The following is a 25,148-nucleotide window of genomic DNA, read 5'->3' on the forward strand; positions in this document are numbered from 1 at the left end:
GATCCACAAAGCAAGCATAGAAGCGCCGCCAGCAACATCGCTCGAACGCCACGCCATGGATCCACAAAGCAAGCATAGAAGCGCCGCCAGCAACATCGCTCGAACGCCACGCCATGGATCCACAAAGCAAGCATAGAAGCGCCGCCAGCAACATCGCTCGAACACCACGCCATGGATCCACAAAGCAAGGATAGAAGCACTGCCACACAGAGCGCTGGTACGTCCCAAACGGCCTGCACAGCTGCGGCGACGCCACTGAGCAACATCGTTCGGAACATCACGCCAAGCATTAAAGCACAGAGCGCTGGACAACCACGATGTTAAAATGAGCAACGAGCTCACTGCAGTCCATAGCTAGGAGCACAGGCATCACCCACAGCGAACCAAGGCCTGGAGGGAACCGACACCCAAAACTGGGTCTGGAGCTACACCACCACCGGCGGACAAAAAAACTCAAACATCAAACACAGAAAAAGGAAAAAAATAAAAAAGGAGAGGAAAATTTAAAAAAATGCTTTAACCTTCACTGGAACAATATGTACTGAGGCCTCTCGAACCATTCTTGCACATCTGACTTCTAGCATGCCTTCAACCTGCCAAGGCTTCATTAAGTTATTACCCCACCACCTGTTATAGATCCTGCATGTCTGCACAACCAAACAGATTGTTCTGTTTGGTTGTCAAGTTAAGCTAATAACCAGTGATTAGTAGCACTGGCAAATCGGTAATACATTTATCCCAACATTATTACTAAGCTATCCCTCTCTTTCAGTGAAAAAATACATTTTAAAAAAATGCTGTTTTCATCCCCTATGTCAGTTTATTTGCTGTTTAATAAATTGCTTAAAGTGGATTATGTTTGAATTTTGTGGGAAAAAATTGTGACCGCACCACCAGCAGCTGTAAGTAAAAATAAGAAAGGATGGTATGAAGAAGAGACTGAGGATGACTTCTTTCTAGCACATGCTGTAGATCAGTACAGCAAGACAATAGTGGGTGTAGTAAAAATGAGCAAGGTGGATTACTTCCTTTTATTGTTGTTTTTACAAAATGGCTTTGGTGGAGAAACTGGAAGTTAATAGACGAAGTAAACATTGTCCAGCAGGTTGCAGTATAGATTTTTTTTTCCCATGCTTGCAATTTACCATTTTACATATTTAATCATGCACAATTGATGGCATAAAAAACCAGGAAACAAGCAATGCCACCATTTCAGGTTTAAGTGGAGTAGAGGAGGGTGTAATAACACTAGTTGTGCAGTTGGAAGTGCTTGTTGGCACTGGCAATCGTGAAATCTCACCTGAATGCTGGAGTTTTAGGTGATGCACAGTTAATTTAAAAAACAAAACAATACCTTTTGCAAATTTTGTCTAATGCCCACATGGTTGTCCTTTTGTATTTTATTTGTTGCTGCTCCAAATATTTAAACAGGTCTGAGTGCTGACCAGTGCAAGGAAATAACAGCCTTATTTAAAAAAAAATTATTTTTTAAAAGTCTTTTCAACAAAAACTGAAAGCCTGAAAGTTTTCTAACAAACTATTACAGTGGTATCTCTCAGGCCCTGGTCACACTACAGCTCACGGTGGGTTTGTGAATACTTTGCAATTGAAAAATTGGTAGCATTGCCACTAGTCGTGCGATGCACAGCGAATGTTCTCCGAGCTTCGCAAGTCCGCCTTGTGAGTGGCCAAAAACGTCAAAAATTTTCAAGGCTTGCACTGAAATTTGGTGGTGATTTCATTGGCAAACTAGGCGGCAAATACTTGCAGATGGGTTTGGGAATACGTCTCGAAGCTTGGGGAAGCATTGTCGAGCCTCTTGAGATGCATCTGTCTTGAGTCCTTGTCCCCGATGCTTGCGGGAGCCTCATCAACACAGCGGCTCGGCATAGCCTAACCTTCACCGAGACTTAGTGCGTTTTACATTCAGCGATCCTTCAGAGCATGTTGTGTGCACTCTTGGGACCCAGTCATTATGGGAAACACCTGATGCTGCTTTGAGCACAATCAGCACGCGCATATAAGGACGCTGTTTTCACAGGGACTTTGCAAAGTATTCTGTCAGGTATGCGGCGGTAGATGGATGTAAGTGCAAGAAGAGTGTTTTATTAGCAGGTGTGATATTTACAATAACATGAGACAAAGGCAGAGTAGCAAAACAGAAAGCAGTCATAAAGCAGAGTCATAAACATAGCTAGAAACAAACATGACCGTGATAATACTTTTGCAAAGTCTCTCTGAAAACAGCGTCCTGATATGCACATACTGATTGTGCTCAAATCAGCATCAGGTGTTTCCCAAAACAACTGGGTCCCAAGAGCGTGCACAACGCGCTCTGAGTGCGCGTGGCCGCTCAAGCTGTGTCAGGCTCGAGCGCGCAAAAGCATAACCGTAAAGTGTTCGCCTGCTATGACCACAACTTTTAGCTCACCTGTATATCTCCATGCATCGCCACCAAAATGCCTCGTTTTCATCGATAACCCATCGTGAGCTGTAGTGTGACTGCAGCTTAATAAACATTTAACTGATGTTACAGTAATTATATACTTGTGTAATGTTATCTAAGTCCTGCATACATTAATGAACTGAGAACATTATCCATTTACTGTGACAGAAAGTGACGCTGCTGCACAAGTTCAGTCACATACACGCGAGACGGGGAGGAGCAGGGCTTCCAGGCCAGTGTTGGTTAATATTGGAGAGGGTTCAAAACACCTGCGCAGATCATTCCAGATCTGTTTTATTGATTAACTTATTTCACTTTCTTATTGGGGAGAAGACGACTGCTCTTGGCATTTTCTTGAGTGACAACTTGTACTTCTGTACTCGTATTAAATTGTGAAGCTTAAAAAAAAAAATTTGTAGGATATGAATAAAAATTCTGGCAGGCTTTTGTGTTAACCATAATTTCTGTTCGGAAGACAGAAGACATAATTATGAGCTAGAAACAAAGTCACACATGGTCGGTTTTTGAAAACACTGCTATAAAGCACACCTAATGGTTTCCTAATAGTAATGGTGAGTCACTGATTGGTCAAGTTTGTGTAGCACTTTTAACCCATTGACACCGGATGCTGCGTCGCGCAACATTGCCCCTAGTGCCGGTTGCTGCATAACCCAGCATTGTTGATTTGTCATTATTTTCAAGACGCATGCCAGATTTTTTTTTTATAAAAACGTTAGTGTTAATGCTGAATGAGCATGATCCAATAAAAGCAGAGAATTTTATCTTTTAAATGCAACTTATTTCATGTCTTTATGTGCTTCAGAGGCTGAGATATTGAATTTTTCATAGGCATTTTCAATTAATTATTTTTATTTCAGAAAACCCTCAGGCAGATGGGGACCTTTTCTAAAAACTGGCTTAGGCATTTGCAGATGTTTTTTTGTAGGCGTTTCAGGCGTCAATGGGTTAACAACAGGCATTGTCGCAAAGCAGCTTTACAGAAAATTAAAGTGTTTTTTTTTGTTGTTGTTTTTTTTTACACATTTGAGCTAATTTAATCCCCAGTGAGCAAGCCTGTGGCGATGGTGGCAAGGAAAATCTCCCTCAGATGACATGAGGAAGAAACCTTGAAAGGAACCAGACTCAAAAGGGAACCCATCCTCATTTGGGTGATAACAGATAACTTGATTAGAAATAACTCTCTTCTATAACTGTGTCCTGTAGAGTCACAAAGTATAACTGTGTAACCAGGAAAATAATAGTTTTAACATGAAGTCTATTTTGTTGAAGTTATAAATTGTTCATTGATGTAGACTTGAGTGCAAAACTGTTCATGACAACTGCAGTCCTAAAGTTAGCAAGGCGACCGTTGATCTCAGACATATGGCCCTTTTTCACTACCCTTTTTCAGCTCACTTCAGCCCGGCACAGCTCGCGTTTCGACTACCTCAGAGCAGCACGACTCAGCTCGTTTCAGCCTTACTCAGCACCCAAAACTTGCACGGTTTTGGAGTGGGGCTGAAGCGAGCCAAACCGAGCCAAGTGGGGCTAGGGGCGTGAGGAGACACTCCCCTGTGCACTGATTGGTGAGGAGGAGTGTCCTCACATGCCCACACACGCCCCGCGAGCATGCTGGGATCTGTAAACCCGGAAGAAGAATTACGAATTACGAGAATTTCTGAAGCCTTATGTGCCTCGCCTCATCTATACGCTCTTGCCAGCATCTCTTGGCGTTGTCGGTGACAACAAGCCACAGCACCAAGACCAGCAACACTAACGACTCCATGTCCTCCATGTTTATTGTTTACTATCCGGGTCGTGAGACTACCGCTTAAAAGGTCACTGATGTCACTGTTTGCGCCGCCTAACGACATCACGTGACGTCCACCCACTTCCAGCCAGCACGGTTCAGTGCAGTTGTAGTCGAAATGCAACTCCAACAGCCCCACTCAGCTCGACTCAGCCCAACTCAGCACCGCACGGCTCAGCCCAACTCAGCCGCGTTGGTAGTGGAAAAGCGGCAATAGATGCATTACTGTACGTGTCCAGAGCCGTCTTTCGACTGTCCCTATGGGGCTGTCCTCCACAGAGGCAATGTGATGAAACTCCAGCCAGACGTAGGGCATCAGGATGGATCAGGCAAGTCCAAGGAGCAGAAGAGGTCAGCATCTTACTGGTGTCTCAGGGTTGACATGTAACTCGGAGAGGGACAGACAGGTTGTTAGGTATGCCCAATGTCGCCTAAAGAATAAGAACAGTATACGTTTTGTGCTGAGTGCAAGCAGGGACTCTGGCAAAACTAACTATGACAGCATAACTAAAAGGGGAGAGTCAGAAGGTAACACCGTCATGAGGGCGCCCCGGGACATAAAGCAGCCAGCCACTACACCGTCGTCAATCCTGAGTGAGAGTGGGGAGGCGACAGCATCCATACATCCCAGTTTACCAAAACACACACTATGCTTGAGGAACCTCCAGATCTACTCCCTTACCTAATAAAAACTGCTAACAAAAGGCTTGACTATAAAGATGTTTTCAGCTTCGACTTAAAGGGGTACCAAATATAATATATACAGTTGCTGATGTGACAATGTATTCTATCAAATTTATGTACTAGAAAACAACGAAATATCTTGGTAATTGTAAATATAATAGTCGGTACGCTAAACAGCACAAGAGTCGCCATTTTTAAAAGACCGTGACGTCAGCCCTACCCACTGCACTAGGAGAGAAGCGTGTAATCATGGCGTCGGGCGCATCAAGTGAAAGCGACAGCTCTGTCGAATCATACGAAGAGATCCCGCAAGACACACTGCAAGCAGGCTATGGCTTAGAAGGGTACCAGTTTGAACCTAGGAAAGGTAGGCATTGTGTAGCCGATCACTTACAATTCATCCTACTTTCCGATTCACACGTGCTATTCCCAACCTCAATGAGCCAACACAACTGGGCACATGCATACGTCATGAGTGTTACGCAGAGAAAATGAACGTGCATTCTGATTGGATGAAATTAATATCATGGCGGGCTGTTCAAACTGCGGAAATAGTTTGCTCGAGCTACTTTCAAAACACTATAACTTTCCAACCTTAGAACAAAAAACTTTTGTAAGTCTTGAATAAGGTTCGTTAATGTGTGTTTTATTGTTATATTTACTCTATATATTGCCCTCTGTTCCCCTTTAAACACTGAGACTGTGTCTGAGATTGGTAGTACTACGTTTTTAGTTCATCCATTCAATCTTGTAGCCCAAAGTACACGTGTTAATTAATTTAACATCTTTGTGCATGTGTTATCTTCTCTTTCCTGCTCTGTAGACATTTGTGAATGATCTTCGCATCCCTGACCAGACCTACATCACCCTGAAGCTCTCTGATGTTGTTCGCTTTGGATATGATATCCTTTTCAGCACATGAGCAAGACAATTGTTCCCATCCAAAAATAATTTCTCTAATGTTTATCTTCTCAATGATATTCTCCTAAGTGCTCAGCTATAAATAAATAAATAATCTCCTGCAGCTTCATGTGCTTGTACACTAAAAGGAAAAAAGGGATTGAGCATGCAAGAAATTCTGTTTAGACAATAGCAAGGGTAGCACCTTTCTTGTTTATGAGACAGATTTTATATGCTGCTTGCACAGTTAAGGACAAAGTTGTCCAAGATACAGCTTTATACTGTAAAAGTCATGGCACAGACACAATAAATGTAAAAGAAAACAAGGTATTTATCAATCTAATGCCGTGCCTCTGTGCTATACTTTGCTGACTCATGCTGTGGACATCATATGCCTGACTCATATCTTAACTCTCCTCACATTCTCATGTTTATATCATGGAGCGGAGTCAACACAAAGTCCCAGAGGAGGCTCTTAAGGTGTGTGTGTGTGTGTTGGTATTCGCTAAATGCTGGCTAGTTGTCAATCCAGTTCACTGTCTTGTGAATTACTGCTGTTCTAGATCATGTTTGGAGAGGTGTGTATGTGTGTTTTCTTTCTAATTTATGACGCACAGTGCCATACACTTAAATTTGCTGTTTTGTCTGTCTTCTGGGTGTCAGCATGAGAAGTACACGAGTCAGCTGCAGGTGGGTGTAAATCCTCTGGAGCTCGGGAAGACGGAGCAGGTGGATGAGAAGACGAGCGCTGTAGACATGCCGCATTCCAAACACGAAAAGAACGAGCGCAAATCCAATATAGGTAACCTCTCCTGCCTTATCTGTGTCCTCCGTTTGCCCCTGATCAGGTTATCGGGTGGTAGTCAGCAAGTGCTGTTATTACATTATCATGGTTTACAATATGTTCATGACATTTGTGTCAAATTATACACAGTTCAGCTTTTTGTGTACCTAAAGAAAAACTCCACCCGCATTGATTAAATATGTTTATATTGAAATGTTTGTGATCGTCTTAGTAATTCTAGTGCTGGTTGCTGCAGTATTTTTCTTATTCCTGTGTGAGAGTGTCATCGGGAACATTGCTAGCGCGCACAGGGTTGAATAGGAAAAAAAATTAAACGATCTCAGACGAGTGATTGGCACGACGATCAGCGAGTCATCGAATGGCATGTAGGACAGTAAAAATTAGACCAAAATGTTAATAGAATAAAAAAAAAAAGTTACTCAGAATTGAATTACAAAAATAAATAAATTATTTGCATAATTAAAGATCATGTTTTGAGTATCAGTATTGCTATGCAAATCATTCCAGCAAACCTGATTACACTGCATCGTCCCTAGTCTTTCCACTTTTACCATAAAAATCACTAAGCTGCCCAGCTACTTTAACACAGCACTGTCCTAATGTTAGCTAGATAGATAATTTATTAATTTAACACACATCCTGCTCCAGAGTGCTGCAACAGGAACGTGTTCGCACTGTCAGCTGGAGATCGCGAGTTCAAATCCCAATAATACCACAGCCAGATGTGGCTGGGAGCCAAGCGGGCAAAATTGGCCATGCTCTCAGGGAATAAGGAGTGGCATACTCTTTCTGCCTTGTCAGTTACAGTGATGTGAGCCAGTTACGGGCATACAAAAGTGGGCAAGTAGCACTTTCCTCTGAGTGTGTTTAACACCCCCCCCCCCCCCCCCCCCCCCAAAAAAAAAAAAAACACGTTGCATGGGTGCTTGCAAGAAGCTGTCGCTGGTTGGTAGCTGTCGTTTGGTAGGGGAGACGTAGCCTGGCTAACGTGACTTCAAAGCTCTCCGAGCTATTGGTCTGGCCAAGATATTAAGCCCAACCGTTTCCCAGAGCCCGTGGTTGACCCGCCTCCCTGAAATGCCTCAGTTTGCTACTGGTCGAAGCCAGAAAAGGCTGTGACGAAGCTTAAACCAATCACATCACTCTTTCCTCTGACGTATGTGACGCGACGGGGCTAACTGGTAGATTAAACTCTTACCGAAGCCGGTCGGGAGCAAGGCGAAAACTTCCTTTCAATAAATACCTCCAGGGCTGCTCTTTGCTCCGTTTTCAATGAGAACTTCCCGTTGAATGCTTTCAGTACAGCGTCTATGCGTAATAGATGCGGAAGCGTGAATGAAGCGCTTCCGGCATAGATTCTGTAAACAATCTATGTCTTCCGGTCGCAGTTCTACTACGTCAGTGCCTTGAACACGCCTCTACCCAGGGCTGTTGGAGATGCTCAAAGTTGATTGGTTCCCGATTTTTCGGGAGCTTGGAAATGCTGTAGATAGCTTGCCTGGCCAGACTAAGCTCACAACAGGCCCTCGTGTTGCGTCACGCTTAGGATGGGCGGGCCCAGGCTAGGGGAGACGTGTTGTATATTATTTTTTAAAAATTGAATTAGAGAGAGAAATTGTGGGGAAAAAATATCCTGAAGTAACTCATTTTTTTCACGGTGCGGTTTCCATCAAATCCTGCACTCTGTTTGGCTGGCGAGCGGGTCCGTATCCTACGGTATGGACCCTGGTTACGGACCTCTGGCGACTCACTCGTTCACAACAACAAAAAAACATAGTAGAATTTTTTGTCAACATTTTGCTTTTTTTTTTTAATAATATTTATTTATAAGATTATCAAAAATCTTATAAATTTTTGCCAGCATTTCTCAGGAGAATAGCATTAATTTTACATCATGGATAGCGAAAGTGAATTTTACCACCCTGAGGAAGAAGAAATAAAAGAAAACATTTCAGGAGAAAGCTAAAAACCTCTAACTTGCTAACGCTGAGCAAAAACATGGCTGAATCCTGAATGACTCCTATTTGTATAAATAGGGGACTACATAGGCGGCAAAATGTAGTGGTTTTTTTTTCTTCTTTTTTCCTGCCATGGAAGTGCACTTGTATACCGAGGAGGAAGCCATTTTCATTACAGCTATGAATGAGGATTCAAAATGGCGGCTAGCCTCGGTTTTCCCTTTTGGGCGCTCTCGTTTTCTGTTAGAATTTGGTTAAGAAAAAAATAAATATATTATTTACCAGCTTAAGGTCGGTCCGTATGGTGAAATACCGTGACCTCGGCCTTGAATACTGACCTCAGCCCAGAGGGCCTCGCTCAGTACTTTCAAGACCTCAGTCACGGTATTTCACGATACGGACCTCCCAGCTGGTAAATAACATATATATTTATTTTAAGCAAAAATATTTAACCCTGTTTGTTACTAGACTATCATAATAGCAAATAATATGGTGCAAATAGGCCACAGTTTTTTGGTACAAATGACATCTGCTTAAAATTTATTACAGATAGTCATGATATTCTTAAAATACTTGAATGTAAATAAGATATATGTGAACGTTTCTGTTCAATACAAAGATCAACTGATATTTTAGTGTTCATGATGATATTTCACATGTTGAATATTATAGTAAAACTGAGGTGTGTGTGTGTGTGTGTAGTTAATGGTGATAGTTCATGTTACCTGACTGTTATTTTGCCACACTCAGTCGACTCACTGTGTTAAAAAACAAAACTGAAAAAAACAGCCAGTTATTTATTAACTCATTGTAAATAATTTGTTTCTCTGCCTCATATGAGTTTGGTTGCTTATGCATTGTTACTCTGAGGTTTGTGGCTAGTGGTCAGGAAGAAGCTCTGCGGGCTACTCAATGCTCACTTCCATCTGTGAAAGGTGACCGGAGAATACTGGTCTAAAGGAGAACGTGACCTTACTGTGTATTGTGGAGTAGTGTAACCGTGTTTTAAGGGAGTTGCTATGGGAATGGATTTGGATTTGTGACTGCTGGCTGTTTTCCTGATCAGGTGAGACGATTACTGTTAATCTGTGAAACCACACACCACGCCACAGTCTCTGATCTTGTTAGTGTGATGGAATTTATCCAGAGTGTCCTTGGTGTCCATGTTCAAAACCTGGTGAAGTTGTCTTTCCTTTAACTCCTGTATACAGTCATTTCAGTATATGGTGTGTTAGGTGTGTGTTACAGTATGTTGTTGCATTATGCGATGGACATTACAAGAATGTTGCATATTCTTAAGAAAGCTGTCCGTTCAGTGAAATCTTGTGGAATATTAAGACGCGCTATATGGCCAAAAGTATGTGGTTTGCCACAGTTGGAGTGGAAGAACTTGAGTTGTCTGCGTAAAGCCCTGACTTTGACCCCGCTGAACATCTTTGGAATGAATTGTAATGCCGGCTGCACCCCAGGCCTCCTGACCTGGCATCAGTGCCTGACCTCTTGTGGCTGAATGAACACAAATCCCTACATCCATGCTCCAGATTGTAGCGGAAAGCCTTCACAGAAGAGTGAAGGTTATTAGAACAGCAAAGGGAGACGAAATGGTGGTCAGGTGTTCCGCATGAGTCAACAGTACAGAATGTGCAGTACCAGTCAAAAGTATAGACATCCCTTCTAATTCATAGGTTTTTCTGTATTTTTGACTGTTTTCTACATTTGTAGAACTATACTGAAGACATCAACACTATGAAATAAAATATATGGAATTATGTAGTAAACAAGTGTTAAACTTTTTTTTTTTAAATTTTAGATTCTTCAATGTAGACACAGTTTACCTTGACAATTTGCACACTTGGCATTCTCTTAACCAGCCTCATGAGGTAGTCACCTGGAATGCTTTTCATTTAAAGGCCTAGAGAAATGCATTTTTTTTTTTTGTGCTAAGACAGAATAGCAGTTAAATTCAGCGAGATTTATTGAGTCCCTGGATGGAGGCAACTATTCTCTCAACCGCACGGTAGCGGATATATTCGCAAACAAAAACCGAGTAAATTTAACCCTTTTAGAACCGCCCGGAAGTAGCAGACGGGAGCCGCGTGACGTCACGAGTGTGCGTCGGCCATGAGCAACCAAAGCGAGCAGGAATTTAGTGGGGGGACTAAGTTTTAGTAGTTTTTCGTCAGTTCAAGTTGATGACGATGTACTGACAGAAGAAGAAGTGGCCAGCGATAGGGGAGAAGAGAGAGGTATCAAACCGTACTGATTCGAGCCAGAATCGTCCGATGAGAGCGGGGTCAGTGACAGTGCTGAACTTTAAAGGAGAGACGAAGAACCTTTTTATTTTTAAATACGTTTCTGAGTGGATAATATCTCCATCCTTGACTCTTGTATGCTGCATAAATGGGAATAAAAAATATATTTTTGAGAGTTAAGATCAACCACAAAGTTGGTATTCGAGCTGCCCCGTTGAGCCAGCCAGCCCTGAGTGAGTGACGTCACAGCGGTGACCGGTTTGAAGGCCGAGGCCTTTGACAGCTATAGACCAAAGCCAGACTCTGCAGGCGAGAGTGGTTGCAATGGCCTCTTCGTTCGGATTTATTGGAGATTTTTCGGGTCCCTCAGATAGTAATGCATCTGACTGTGATGGTCCTGAAATTGGAGTTTGTGTACATGCTACTGCTATACACGTAGAACCGTATCAGTTCGAACCATCGGAAAGTGAATCCGATAATAACATGTCGGCTACGGAGGCCCCCACCATACGAAATAAAGCTAGAGAACAAAGCTGTCTAGAGAATCGGATGGAATTGAACTGACCGTCTCATGTGACTCTCATTAAAACAGGAGAGGTGTTATAACTTGGGCAACATACATGTACATGCATGTATTTTCACTGATAAAACGTAAAAGGCTAATTAAATAATCAGATGAACTGAGACGATCACATTCTGAAGCAAATTAAATAAATCTTGTACTTAAAACACACAATACAAGTTACATGTATTAATCTAAATGCAGGTAAACAACGAGTGGTATTGTTTTGTATCCAAATGATGAGAGTCGGAGCTTACCCGTCTGTGTTCTCGCTTCTTGAAGGCCGATCTTGTGGCCAATTGTTTTGAAACAGTCTGACTTTCAGTTCTTTGGGCATTCACTTCTTCCACGTAAGGGCAAGATATTGCTGCTGAGGCAAGCATATCCAGCGGAGAAATCTGCCAACTGGTCCACTTATTCTCCATTTTCTCCATACTAAGTACTCCACCATTACTGCTCGGCTCACGCTCTGGGAGAACTGGTGCAACTGAACTTACTTTCCTTTTCTTGTCGTTTTCTTTTCCTTTAATTGCTGGTACTGCACCCTGTTTCAATACAGGCTTATGGTCAATGCTCCTCAACAGATCAGAGGTTTCGTATGAGTCATCAGTAAAATGGGCCCATGAATTTCTCATAAAATGCATCAAAATCTTTGCAGTTTCAACATTCTTGGGCCATGAATGCAACGTAAATCCACCTTCTGTCATGTTGCTGCACCCACCAGCAACACATCTACGTGGCATGGCGATAAATTAGCTCAAAATGGAGGATCAGAGTTGCAGTCAGCTCTGTGTTTTAGTATAGCGGAAATGGCGATGAGACCGATAGACTTCCTGCTGTGACGTCAAGGTCATTCACTCAGACCGCTACCTATATGAATCATTTTAATCGTAAAAAATTACTGTATTAGATTTATTGTTAACACTTAAAACTGTTCCTATGCCATTCTTGAGGTCTCAAGGCATTTATAAACAAAAAGTGAGGCCATGGTTCTGCATATCTCCTTTAAGTTTCGATTTGATCCACGGCTTCAGCCGGCCTTTAAATGCTCATAACTCGGCCACCGGAGGTCCCAGTGAAGCCGAATTTTGCAGGTACCTCCCTCTACACGATCCCCTACAAACCAGCATGGGCATGGACTGGTAGGACCGCACCTCGGGACGTTATTCACCCCGGCGTGAGCTCTACTCCATGCATTGAGTTTCCATATGATTCAATAATCCAGGCGGACTTTAAAAATTCATAACTCAGTTAGGGAAGCTCACAGTGAGGCGAAATTTCGCAGGCACCTCCCTTTCACCATGCTCTCACAAACCAGCACGGGCACGGCCCCTAGGACCGCGCCTCGGGATGTTATTCGCCCCGGCGCGAGCTCACCTCCGCACTTTAAGGCGTTTGGATGACTGGAAGTTGAAGATGCATTCCTCAAGTTAGTAGTATTACAATATGTTAGAAACAAAATGCTTTGAAGTTCATTGTAGCAAAGTCTTGACTAATTACTGATTTATCTTTCGGGAAAAGGAGCAGGGCTACTCCCTCCACGGCATTTGTGTTCCTGCACCCAACAACGATGCATTGCTTTCCGGGCACCCCCCCCCCCACCATAACAGTCGTAGATTGTAATTTAATGATTTGTCTCTCTTTCTACGTCGTGTTCTGTCGTGAGTTTCCGTCAAAATGAATGTAATCTAGCAGAGAGTTGGACCGAAGCTACAGTGGAAAAACTGCCAGTAAAACCACTCGCTCGTGACGTCCCGCGAAAGCCAGCTAACAATGGCGACGTTGGTACTGGGATTCCCTTGGCGGGAAATTTAAGCTCAATAAATTCTGAATGTTCTCGACATTTATGATGTGGGTTTCTATTAAGATTTCAGACTTGTACTATTATTATCCAAGGAAGAAGGGGGCACATTTCTCTAGGCGTTTTAACAGGTGTGCCTCGTCAAGTTAATTAGTGCAATTTAATTTCTTGCCTTCTTAATGCGTTTGAGATCATCACGGTAAATATTAAATAATAAAAATACAGTAAATGGCCCTATTTCACAACTGTAGTAATCCATATCAAGTCAAGAAGTGCTCTACTAAGTAAAGAGAAATGACATCCATCATTACTTTAAGACACGAAGTGTCTTTTAATTAATAAAAATAAAGAACTAGAGACCTGTGCAGGCCTGAGCTCAGCCTTTTGCATCAACGCCAGGATTCAAACCGACGTTGCAAATTCTGTTCCTTTCCTAGACAGCGCTTTAGACTGCTTGGCCGTGGAGGATTACATTGTGAACTGAGGTTATATAACGTGGCACTTACATAGTCCGTACACAGTGGTGCCACACCGCGGCTGTGGAATCACTACCGGAGACTGGCATGCCAGTGACCATCTTGCATTCTTAAACACGCTTGAACTCTGGCTTAATATACACATACAGCAGTGGCGGCTGGTAGTCTTTCAAACAGGGGAGGCTGGTCGGTTACGATATTTCCAGATTTTAAAAGAAAAAACATCAATTTTGTCCATACTCTTGCCTCTGATCTGGCTGATTGTTGGCAGCGTCACAAACTGTGAAATAACAGGTTCTTTTGGCCCATTAGCCTACTGTCCAATATACATGATGGTGGTGTTGGGGGGGGTGTTATATTTTAACATTTTATATTTTAAAATTGTGGCATGTTGTTTAAAAATTGATCATTATTGAAAGCAGCTCTTTGTCAGGAACCTCAGCAGTAGAGCTGGGTGCCACACATTTCATTCAATGACACTTTCCCTATATTTTACTTATTTTGACTGAGAAATGTTTTATTGACAATTTTGATAACCCTTCAATTTTAATCCAGGTCTGTAGTGTGAAATGTTCTCGGCTGTGTTTTTGTTTAAAAATGTTTTCCAAATTGTAGCTGTGTTTAATTCATATCCAGAAAAATATATATTCCAATATAATATACTCAGCATAAACATTTTAAATAGATTCTATATTTTTGGTCCATCCATGACATATTACTAAAGTAGCCTATTTACTGTTGTTGATGTGGGTCACTTGCTGTTAGTCAATTCACTTTCTCGTACCAGGAGAGCTGAAAGGAACGAGTATTATTCCCTACCTTTTTCACCAAGTCAATTTGAGGCGTTGGTCTACCCTGCTCTTTAATTTAAATTTTTTCCTCGAAAGGAAGACTGGCAAATGGCTTCGCCAAAATTAAATCAGCAATGCTTGGCATCTGTGCGCAGCTTTCTTGCTAGCTGACTAGCCCCCTCAAGTTCAAGTTCAGTCACTCAAGTAAACAAAATTTCTGGAACTAAGATAGCAAACTTGACAACACTATATTTACACTTTATTTACAATGAAAATATATACAAACTAAAAAAGCTGGTAGAAACCGTATGTAATGAATGAAATCGAAATGTAAGCTGATCTCTTACAATACACCACAGCACTTGCGAATCCGCATGGGACTGAACTGAGATTCACCGCTGCCTGTTGAAACGAGCTGTCAATCAAAGAAAATATCCGGCCGCTTTCACCAATCACCAGTCTCCTCGCGGAAACTGCCATGTCCCTCCCATGTGAGGCTCGGAGTCCGTAGGCGGGCGTTTTCGCAGTATTTGTCCAATAATCATCTCATGGCATATGTTTAGAAAATCAGCAATTTAACCACCATAACCCTTTGAAAAACTCTCTAAATATCAGCTAAAACTATCAAAGTTCTTAAATAATATTTAGGATGGCTATTGTTTTGCTGTTTTTTGGATTTTAGCATACATTTCTGTGGCTTGTGGCAATAATATAGAATTGTACATGATCAAAGTTGATTTTAGCTTGGGTTTTACATTATAAGAAAGAAAGACTGACAGTGACATATTAGGTTGGTTACAAATTGGTTCAACTTATTCACATCTGTAAAATACAGGCCTAGGTGATATCTCTGGGAGTGGTTTTGATGTATTACATGTTGCTTTATTTTTGCATGGTGAGGTTGACATTTACATGGAATTGCCCATTTTGAGATTGAAAAGCGCAGAGCTCCCACATGCCATTGAAGTCCACTGAGGCTGGGAGTCCGTGAGACTCCGTGGGCGGGCGTTTTCGCAGTATTTGTCCAATAATCGTCTTGCATTCAGTGTTGCCAGATTGGGCAGTTTTAAGTGCATTTTGGTGGGTTTTGAACATATTTTGGGCTGGAAAACGTCAGCAGTATCTGGCAACACTGCTTGCATTTTGAGATTGAAAAGCGCAGAGCTCCCAAATGCCATTGAAGTCCACTGAGGCTGGGCTGCATCGCGCTGTCATGAGGGGGAAAAACTCACGCACACATTAAAGTTATAAGGGAATGATTTCGCACTGTAGTGGGTTGAGCACATATATTTCTATGATTCTGGATCTGAAATAGCAATGTTATAAGGTCGGCTATAACATAAGCCTAGCGCAATTCATCCTACACGATGTTCGTCATTCTTGGAGGAGGCTGAGCCTCCCTCGTTGTCTTAGAGCAATCGCCCGTGACATACAGACAGGTACCTCTATCGGCTTCAGCCAAAGGCTGAGCCAAAAACCACTGTATTTTCCTATCGAGTACATAATGAGAGAACCTTATGCACACAGTGCTCACGGTTCTTTCCCCAAGTCTCCCATATCCATCCTTCCTTCCTCTTCATCCTTTAATTATTTTAGTGTTCTGTAGTTAAGAATGGGATTCTGCTTTCATAGTGCACATTTTTAGCCCTCTTTTTTTTTTTTTTTAATATATTTTAGGTTTTTACAACATTGAATAGGTTTGTGAATAATTCTGTTTAGAATGTAGACATGCTCTTCATGAAGAGTACACTTCACGAAGTGTATACACTGTGAACCTCCAGGAGTTTGTGCAGGACATCACTACTCCCAGCCTTCAAGACATCACGGTGCAGTAAAACAGTTCCAGACGGGTTTTGTATTAAACTGTGTCCAGTACTTTTCTTGATCAGGCATTAGGATTAGTATTAGGAAGCAATAATAACACTCCTGTCATAATCCATAGCTTTTGGAAGAATGAGAGGTGTGTGTGTGTCCCCATTTTGTGAGAACGGTCATCGTGTTTGTGGCGTCCTGGGAAAACCCCTCACATGGTGTAATTTTGCCATTTCTAATATTTGAACATTGGAAACCTATAGACTATGTTGACCTGAGGAGGGGAAAATGTATTTGTTTGTTTTAATTAATTAATTAATTTATTTATTTATTTAGGCCACACCAATTTAATTAGTTGGTTCTCGGATTTTTTCAGGAAAAATATGAAGCGAGCGGGCGAAATAAAAATAAAATAAAAAAAAAATGCTCTGATGGTAAAATTAGCGGTGGAAATAGACCAAACAATACAGGCAAACCAGTAAACAGAATTTCAACACACCTGTCAAAGATTTTACGCTTCTGTTCGCTCCACAGGCATGTTTCTTCCACAAGTCTTTATCGAACGTGAAAGGGGTGATTTGATTGGTTTTCCACATCACATGACCTTTTCTGTTGGTTGGAGTTTGATTTCGATTTTATTTTATTATTATTTTTTTTATTTTCTTCAAGCGGCGATTCCAAGAACCAACTAATTGAATGAATTGGTGTGGCCTTATTACATCTCAACTAGAAGTAAAGTTGTAGCATTTTAAAGTCTGTCCTAAAATTCTGGCCCCATTTAGATTTCATTTCAATTGCAGTACAGGAGCATTTTAGACAACCAGCATCTGATTTGGAATGGTTTAGATGTTTCTGTTTTGTTAGTAAAGCACATTGACTTTGTGAGAAAAGCACACGCGGTCCTCTGTTTGAAAAACAATCCACAACAATGTGGTGACCTCCAAAACCCTAGATTGTGAAACTGAACATATTTTGTCAAAGTAGATATATATTTTACATTCTTTTGACCAGTCCATTCTAGTACAGTAATGGACCAGAACCGGCCTCGGATGTCTCGCGGGTGGCCAAGAAACAAAGAAAATATTAGGCATATTCAATTCAAAACTTCCACATGGAGGAAGGAAAAAGTTTGAGAGAGGATTTGAGGATCACTAGCAGTCAATTTGCAGAGGTTTTAGTGCACAGAGAACTAGTAGAGTAGTGGTCACATGATTTCAAAACAAAAGCGATGAACTGGGAAAGGTGAGTTGGTCTCTTTAAACTAGCAAGGATTTGACAGCTTTAGGCAGGCTTTTTGTAATGATCAGCAAAGCATTTCTGTGTTGTACTGGTGAAATGTATTCATGGTTTCTGAAAGTTCAGGTGTCAAAGCATATTCAGGAAGAAAAAAAAAACACTTTTGGACCTTGTTTGTCTTTTCTTGATGCCACAAAGACATGGGTTTTCCCAAACTGCCATATAAATTCAACTGGGGTTTTAGAAAGTTTACTGCAGGGCTTGTCTTTCTCAAGCGTTTAATCTTGGCTTCGAACCTGAACTTGCTTTTATGTCGACCGAAAGTTAGCTCAATGATTTCACATCCATGTTTAATAGGATATGTTGTGGCCTTGTAGCCTGGCAAAAATTACTCCTAGTGTCTCTTGCCAGGCCACAGCAGTTTTAGTGGGATAAGACGCAGTGCTGACTCACACTTGGGTGTTGCCCAGCTCTGCTCTGCCCTACCCAAGTAGTAGCACTGGATTGCGTACATACCCCGCTTCAGTTATGAATGACAAATGCAAGCTCGTTGTTCCATGTAAAAAAAAAAAAACTCTATGGTATCTGCTTACAGAAAATGAAAAAGTAATATTTAAAACTGGTGATATTTATATTGATGAACCACTTGGACTTTGTCTGCGTAGAACGCCGTCCTGCTCATGCTACATAACCGTCTCGCTGTGATTTGCTGCTTTCGATAACTCTGCCTGTCACTTCAGCTGTGATGGACAACAGGCTGTGTCTTTTTGTGTAGCTGATTTCACCAGAGAGGATTCCACAGGGTGAATCGAGTGCTATGTCATTCTGTTTTAAACTTGGTCAGGCAGGGTGCCAGTGCAGTGTGGGTCTGAGCAGCATTTGGATATTTGCTGTAGCTTCTTATCGTTTAGCTACGTTAATGTTGTCCCTGCTTGTGTGTATACAGATGTCACTAGCCGTGTTCTGTTAACCTGCTTAATGCACAATTTGAAATTGCAAACTTAAAAAAACATGTACATGTTTGGGGAGGACTCGGATATCTCAGAATAAAAATTCTTGCCTGAGATGGTTTTTCAGATGATTTGATATATCAATATTTGGCAAAATTGAAATGGAAACTTTTTTTTTTTGCATTTGAGTCACTTGACCTGGAGTAAATGGAAGCATTTTTTTTTCCTTTTTTTTATCCCCCGCTGGCTGAAAGGCCCGGAGGGGGATTATGTCTTGGCGATGTCCGTCTGTCCCAGGAAAAGGGTGCTCACCTTCTGAAATCAACTCCTCTCACAATGTTTGGAGGAATTTCATGAAACTTGGCAGGATTCTTTGTTCTATGTCGTTAATACGCGTATTGCAATTTCGTTTAATTCAGTCGCGTTTTACCAGAGTTATGGCATAGTTGCCAGCGGGTGATCTTGTGCTCTCAGAGCACACACCCCCCCCCCCCCCCCCCCCCCCTTTTAATGTTTTAATAAAGAGGACTCTATTGCAAATGGTGAAACTGTTGAGCTACAAGCTTTACAGGTTGAAATAAGTTATTGATTTAACCTCCATGTTTAAGGGTTCTATATATGTCCATGGTCCTTTCTTTATCTCTCTTCTGTGTGTCACTCACAGAGCCGCCAGTCTTCAAGCCCACTCCTTTGTATGGCCAACCCTCATGGTGGGGTGACGTTGATGAAGACCACAAGGGTGAGCCTAGTGAATCAAGCAGCCACCACATAAATGCAGGTCTGCAACTTTTAACGATGCAGCAAAGCTTTAGCATTGTAATAGCACTACTACTTCCTACTTATGTCCATTTTGGTGCATTACACTCAAATAACTGCTCTCTAGAAAAACACTGGTGAATTCTGGGGTGAAAAGAAAGACTTGCTGAATAAAAACAGTGCTATTATTAGCAAACCACAGTCTTGTGATGGATTAGTGGCTGTCTAAGCTGCAGCAAAATGAGGGGGCATTGTTTTCTTCTGAGGCAGGATCCAAATGGGCCTTCTCTGGTTGCACAGATTAATCTTGTAAGTATATCAGCAGAGTTGGTGTGACAGTCATGTATTTTAACAATGAAACAGGAGTGGTGTTTTTTTTTTTTAAATATAAACACCAGGTCTGCAGTACATTTATATTATATGCCCCCAAAGTACAATTTAGGCTATAGGAATTACTGCCATCTGCATTGATGCACTACATGACCAAACGCTTGTGGACACCTGACCATCAAAACCATATGTGCGCCTCCCCCCCCCAAACTGTTTCCACAAAGTTGAAAGCACGTGACTGTCTAGAAAGTCTAGTTTTCCTCACCAGACATCAGTATCTGACCTCAGTAATGCTCTTGTGGCTGAATGGGCAAATTTCCACATCCATGTTCCAAAATCTAGTGGTAAGCCTTCATAGAGTGGAGGATATAACAGCAAATGGGGACTAAATCTATAACGACGTTCAAAAAAGCACATACAAATGTGATGGTCCACATAAGTGTTCACATACTTTTGGCCATCGAGTGTATTTAGGCCATTCCTGTCTAATTTCAGTCCTGTTCAAAGATGGCTAAAGACGCAGTGCTTTCGCCCAGGTCTATATCTTCTAATTAAAACCTAAAATACAACTATGAGGTCAGTGTGGCTAGTTTCGAGATTGATGTCTATATGCTTATAATGTCTTTTCACAGAGAAACAGAAGGAAGACGCTAATGGGCTCTCCTCTGAACAGCAAGGAAAGGCCATTTACTCCAGTCGAAGGGATGCGAGCTACTTTGAAATTACTGCCAAAGAATTGCAGTCAAGGCCCAAAAGTACAGAGCAAGAGGTCCAGGTGATCCCAACGAAAGACACGGTCAATAAAGCGCCTCCTACTCCCCCTGTAGTGCAGAGCCATGCCTCCTTCACCATTGAGTTTGATGATTGCACTCCTGGAAAGATTAAAATCAAAGACCATGTTACAAAATTCTCCTTCCGCCAACGCAAGAACCCCAGCAAGGAGTCACTCGCCACTCTGTCAGAGGTGATGTCATCAGAGAGCAAGGTGGCTGATTGGCTGGTGCAGACTGACCCAAGCATGATGAGAAGAAATTCCAGGTCAGATGAGCTTCACACCACCAAGAGCGACCTTTCCATAAACAAAAATGCTCTGAAAGGTAAGAATTAAAACGGCTGAAATGGAACATTTGTACATATACAGACTGAAATCATGGAAATGCAGACGTGTTAATTGTGATATTCTGTATTAAGTACGCAAACTAACAGCTGCCTCGTGGGCGTAGGTGAGTTTTTACGCTTTCCAGTCAGGGTGCAAGGGGGAGATGACGAAACGTAGGCTATGGGTAACTTCATCTACTCTGGCTATCTAAACATAAAGCCATCAGGAGCACCTGAGGTGACCAACCATCCTCCGTGTCATGAGACAGACCTGAAAATTGGCAGTTGGTTGATGTACGCATCCATTTTAAATTGATTCATTCAAATTTAGACAGCACTTTATCCTGGTCAGGGTTGTGGTGGATTTGGAACCTGTCCTGTGAGAATACACACTGAATGGGTCATTCATACTGCACAAACAAAATGGATAAAAGATTATAAAGGCAATTAAAAAAAAAAAAAAAGTCAAAGTCCTTCCCGTACCATACATGGCGTGTTTGGCGGCGCCATTCTCCGTTTCGTAGCCCTCGGCCTCTCGCCTATTACATAGCTAGGGTTACAGTGGGGGGGCTAGTCCTCTGGTAACCACGAGAGTTTGACTCCCTGCTCGCATCTCTATTGCCTTGCCAGATGGCAGCAGGCACCATTTTTATGATGGACTTTGGTATGACCCGATCAAGAGACGGACACGCTAACCATTAGGCCACTTGGCAGTATTAAAAAGGTAATATAGTATAAAAATATTGTCTGTTAAACTATAGGTTAGGTTAAAATATACTTAAAATTAAATACTTGTTCCTATAGACTACATTTCACTTCAGTGGCTGTTTATATGCTATAAAATGATGGAAAAATCTTTTAAGGAAAAAAGTGTGCAAGATAACACTACTGTTCCTAAGCACCTTTAGCTACTGGCATTAGATTAGATTAGTTTATTGCTATAATAGCCGATATATGTACAGTGAGCAGGGCGGACAAAAAAAAAAAAAAACATGAATAATATAGCTTTTACAAAAAAAAAAAAAATCAAGCCAAGATTAGAAATAAGCACAAATAAAATAACACAAACCTCTCAAGGGCTACAAATATGAACCTTTGAAATTCTACTGTTTTTGGCTTTAAGGCTAGACAGTAAGGTATAACCTAGGCCCTACTACTCAAAAGAAAACGCTGGGGTCACGAAAAAGCCGACTAATACCTTTTCATGGAATTCGCACATACCTTGCGTACTCTTACTTTATCAGGGTTTTTTAAAAAATCGTGAATGTTCGAAAAGTGCATATCGGAGTTCTCTGATCTGATATCTGCAGTCAGTGGGCATTTACAAAGGATATGTTCTTCAGTTTGAACTGCACCATAAAGGCATAATCGTTCATTGTGTGGGATTCTAATCCATCGACCAGTCTCTACAGCAAGACAGTGAGCTGAAAGGCGTAACCTAGTGGTTGCTCTTCTCTTGTGCTATGCAGTGTCAGACGAGGTGTGTGTGTGTGTGTGTGTGTGTGTGTACCTGGCGAAGATAAATCTGGGTTCAAATTGCAATGTGTCTTATACTGAGACCGTTCTGACGATATGACAATGTTTGCGGCGTGTTGTATCAGCCATCACATGATCATCTGCATCTAGGAGACTTTGCAGATACCTTGCGCCAGATGTTTTTAGCATCACTATGAATCTTTGATATGGTATGAAACAGGTCATCAAGTAACCCGATTTTGTTATTTAACATGCGTGACAGAAATCTTCACTGAATGTTCATCACTTTCGCTTGTAACGAAGGGTACTCCAGTTCTAAAAGAACTAGATCATTGGGTGTCATCTGTCGGAGTCCCAGAAGAGTTTTCAAGGCTGTGTTGTATACAGACTGGGCTGCGTTCTTGCCTGATCCCAGCCAGGGCTCTCAACCATACAGAGTGGTACTTAATAGGGCGTCATCCAAAACTTCTTGTTTCGCCCAAAATGGGAAATCAGAATTCTTCTTCACGAAAGCTGCAAATTTACCAAGATGTTTTTGCTTACTTGGTAAATGTTCTTTTACTGATGACTTTTTACTTTTCCATCCTGCGTAAATATGACTTCTAAATATGTCTAAGTTGTACAATTTTCTACCTTCAAGTTGTATACGCGTATGGGTGCCCTGTCTGCATCAGTACCCTTGATCACCATGAAGTTTGTTTTCGACTGGTTAATAACCATGCCGGAACAGCTGCAAAAGTCAGCCAACACTTTAATCTTCTTGATGCAACCTTCTCAGGTGGTGGCAAATAAAACTGTCGTCCATAAGCAGTAAGCAACTTATCCATTTGAGGAATCCATTATTCAGACATGTACAGTGTAAGTCCCTGACAAGCTCATCTATGTACATTGTAAACAAGAAGCAACTCGTCGGTGAGCCTTGCCGTACCCCTTAGCGTGGCAGTTATTATCGCAGCTCCGAGTACCATTCTGCTGTCGTAATAAAGGGATGCAATTGCTAAAATCATCATGCAACCGCGTCCTAGACAACAGAGGCTAATAATGAGGAGGGCATTCTGTGGTACCTTGTCATACGCCTTCGAAAACTCCATATAGGTAATGAACAACTTTGTGCATTTAGATACAGCGTAGTCTATCAGAAGTTGGAGACCCAAAAAGTGTTCACTGCATACATTACATATTATGTTGCTGCTGATTTTAGTAAAGGTTAATGCACTGCATGTGCTGGTTTTTTTTTTTTTTTTAAGACAACTAAAACTTCTGTAGTGGCATATTGGCCAGATAAAAAAAAACAAAACAAAACACTGCAAACATGGACCAGAGCTGGACATTCACTCATCTGGATGTTCTGCCTTGTCCTGCGATAGCTGCCCTGCTTCTCTTTTTGAATGGTTACCCACCAGGAGGAAACCCAATACGTTTAACTACCCAATAATCACCGACTGAAACTGTAAAAACACAAAATCTGTTCCAATCCCCACAGTAGGGGTGCAAATGCTACCTTTGCAACCTCCTATAAAATCTCCTTTGTGGATTGAATTAGTAGCTCTTTGTGCTCACATTTATGAGTGGTTTATATGGTTTGGTGTCCAGGGTTACCAGAACAACCCAGTGGTCAATAATTTGGAGAAGATTACATGGTTGCGCAAAGATATATATATATATATATATATATATATATATATATATATATATATATATATATATACACACACACACAATTTATCTTCAAGTGGTGAACATATTCACGAGTGAGCAAAGCAAACAAGTAAAAAAATATTTTCAACAGGCAAAGATAAACTTCATATCTTTGCACAACCATGTAATGTTCTTTATTATATGGACACATCCACAAAAAATAGGCAAGTTGATCAAAAGAATTAAAATTTTGACCCAGCCATTTTGACAACGTGGGTCTCGTCAGCAGGAAAACACTGGGAGTGAAATATCAGAAATTTATTTATCCAAACAGGACACTTTTTCGATGGAATAAAAACATTTTATTTTTTTTGCAGTCCAAATCCTGCGCTCTGATTGGCTGGCGAGCGGGTCCGTGTCCTACGGTACGGGCCCTGGTTACGGACCTCTGGCAACTCGCTCATTCACAACAACATAGTAGCGATTTTTGTCAACATTTATCTTTTTTTTTTTTTTTTTTTTAATAAGATTTTATTTATAAGATTATCAAAAATCTTAAATTTTTGTCAGCATTTCTCAAGAGAATAGCATTAATTTTACAGCATGGATAGTGATAGCGACAGTCTTCGCAGCGACAGTCTTCGCAGCGAAAGTGAGTTTTACTACCCTGAGGAAGATAAAATATAAAAAATTTCAGGAGAAAGCTAAAAACCTCTAACTTAATGCTGAGCAAAAACATGGCTGAATCCTGAATGACTCCTATTTGTATAAATAGGGGACTACATAGGCGGCAAAATGTAGTTTTTTTTCCTGCCATGGAAGTGCACTTGTATACCGAGGAGGAAGCAATTTTCATTACAGCCGTGAATGAGGATTCAAAATGGCGGCTCGGCTCGGCTTTCCCTTCCGGGCGCTCTCGTTTTCTGTTAGAATTTGGTAAAGAAAAAAATAAATATATTATTTACCAGCTTAAGGTCGGTCCGTATGGTGAAATACCGTGACCTTGGCCTTGAATACTGACCTCGGCACAGAGGGCCTCGCTCAGTACTTTCAAGACCTCGGTCACGGTATTTCACAATACGGACCTCCCAGCTGGTAAACAACGTATTCTATTTCCTTCTAGTGGGTTTCATTCATTTGGTTTGATAAAATGCAATATTGTTAGTATATCACGTATCCTATGTGTATTACGCCACTACCCAAATATATAAAATGTATCGTAAACTGTATTCATGGTTGTCAAGACGACATGTCACACGTTGGAGACGTAAAACTTCCGCACTCGCGAGCGAATATGACAATTTGTAAACAAACATGGCTGCCAGGTTTGCTTTGTTAAATACAGAAGATTTTGAGAGAATCTTGAA

At 41.5% G+C, this 25,148-nt stretch overlaps 1 protein-coding gene across 3 annotated transcripts in view; it reads left to right on the top strand.

Moving 5' to 3' along the window:
• cep170ba (centrosomal protein 170Ba) overlaps positions 1–25,148 on the top strand; it is a 71,105-nt gene that overhangs the window by 28,502 nt on the left and 17,455 nt on the right. For 2 of the 3 annotated variants that reach the window (XM_060933975.1, XM_060933977.1), the window contains exons 4-8: positions 5,764–5,842; positions 6,262–6,320; positions 6,504–6,642; positions 19,148–19,261; positions 20,202–20,666. In XM_060933975.1, the coding sequence (XP_060789958.1) occupies positions 5,764–5,842; positions 6,262–6,320; positions 6,504–6,642; positions 19,148–19,261; positions 20,202–20,666 (856 nt within the window). The remainder of the gene's footprint in view (positions 1–5,763; positions 5,843–6,261; positions 6,321–6,503; positions 6,643–19,147; positions 19,262–20,201; positions 20,667–25,148) is intronic. The other variant, XM_060933976.1, reaches the window with a different exon arrangement.

This window comes from Neoarius graeffei, chromosome 11 (assembly GCF_027579695.1).
Source record: "Neoarius graeffei isolate fNeoGra1 chromosome 11, fNeoGra1.pri, whole genome shotgun sequence".
NCBI classification, from domain to species: Eukaryota; Metazoa; Chordata; class Actinopteri; order Siluriformes; family Ariidae; genus Neoarius; species Neoarius graeffei.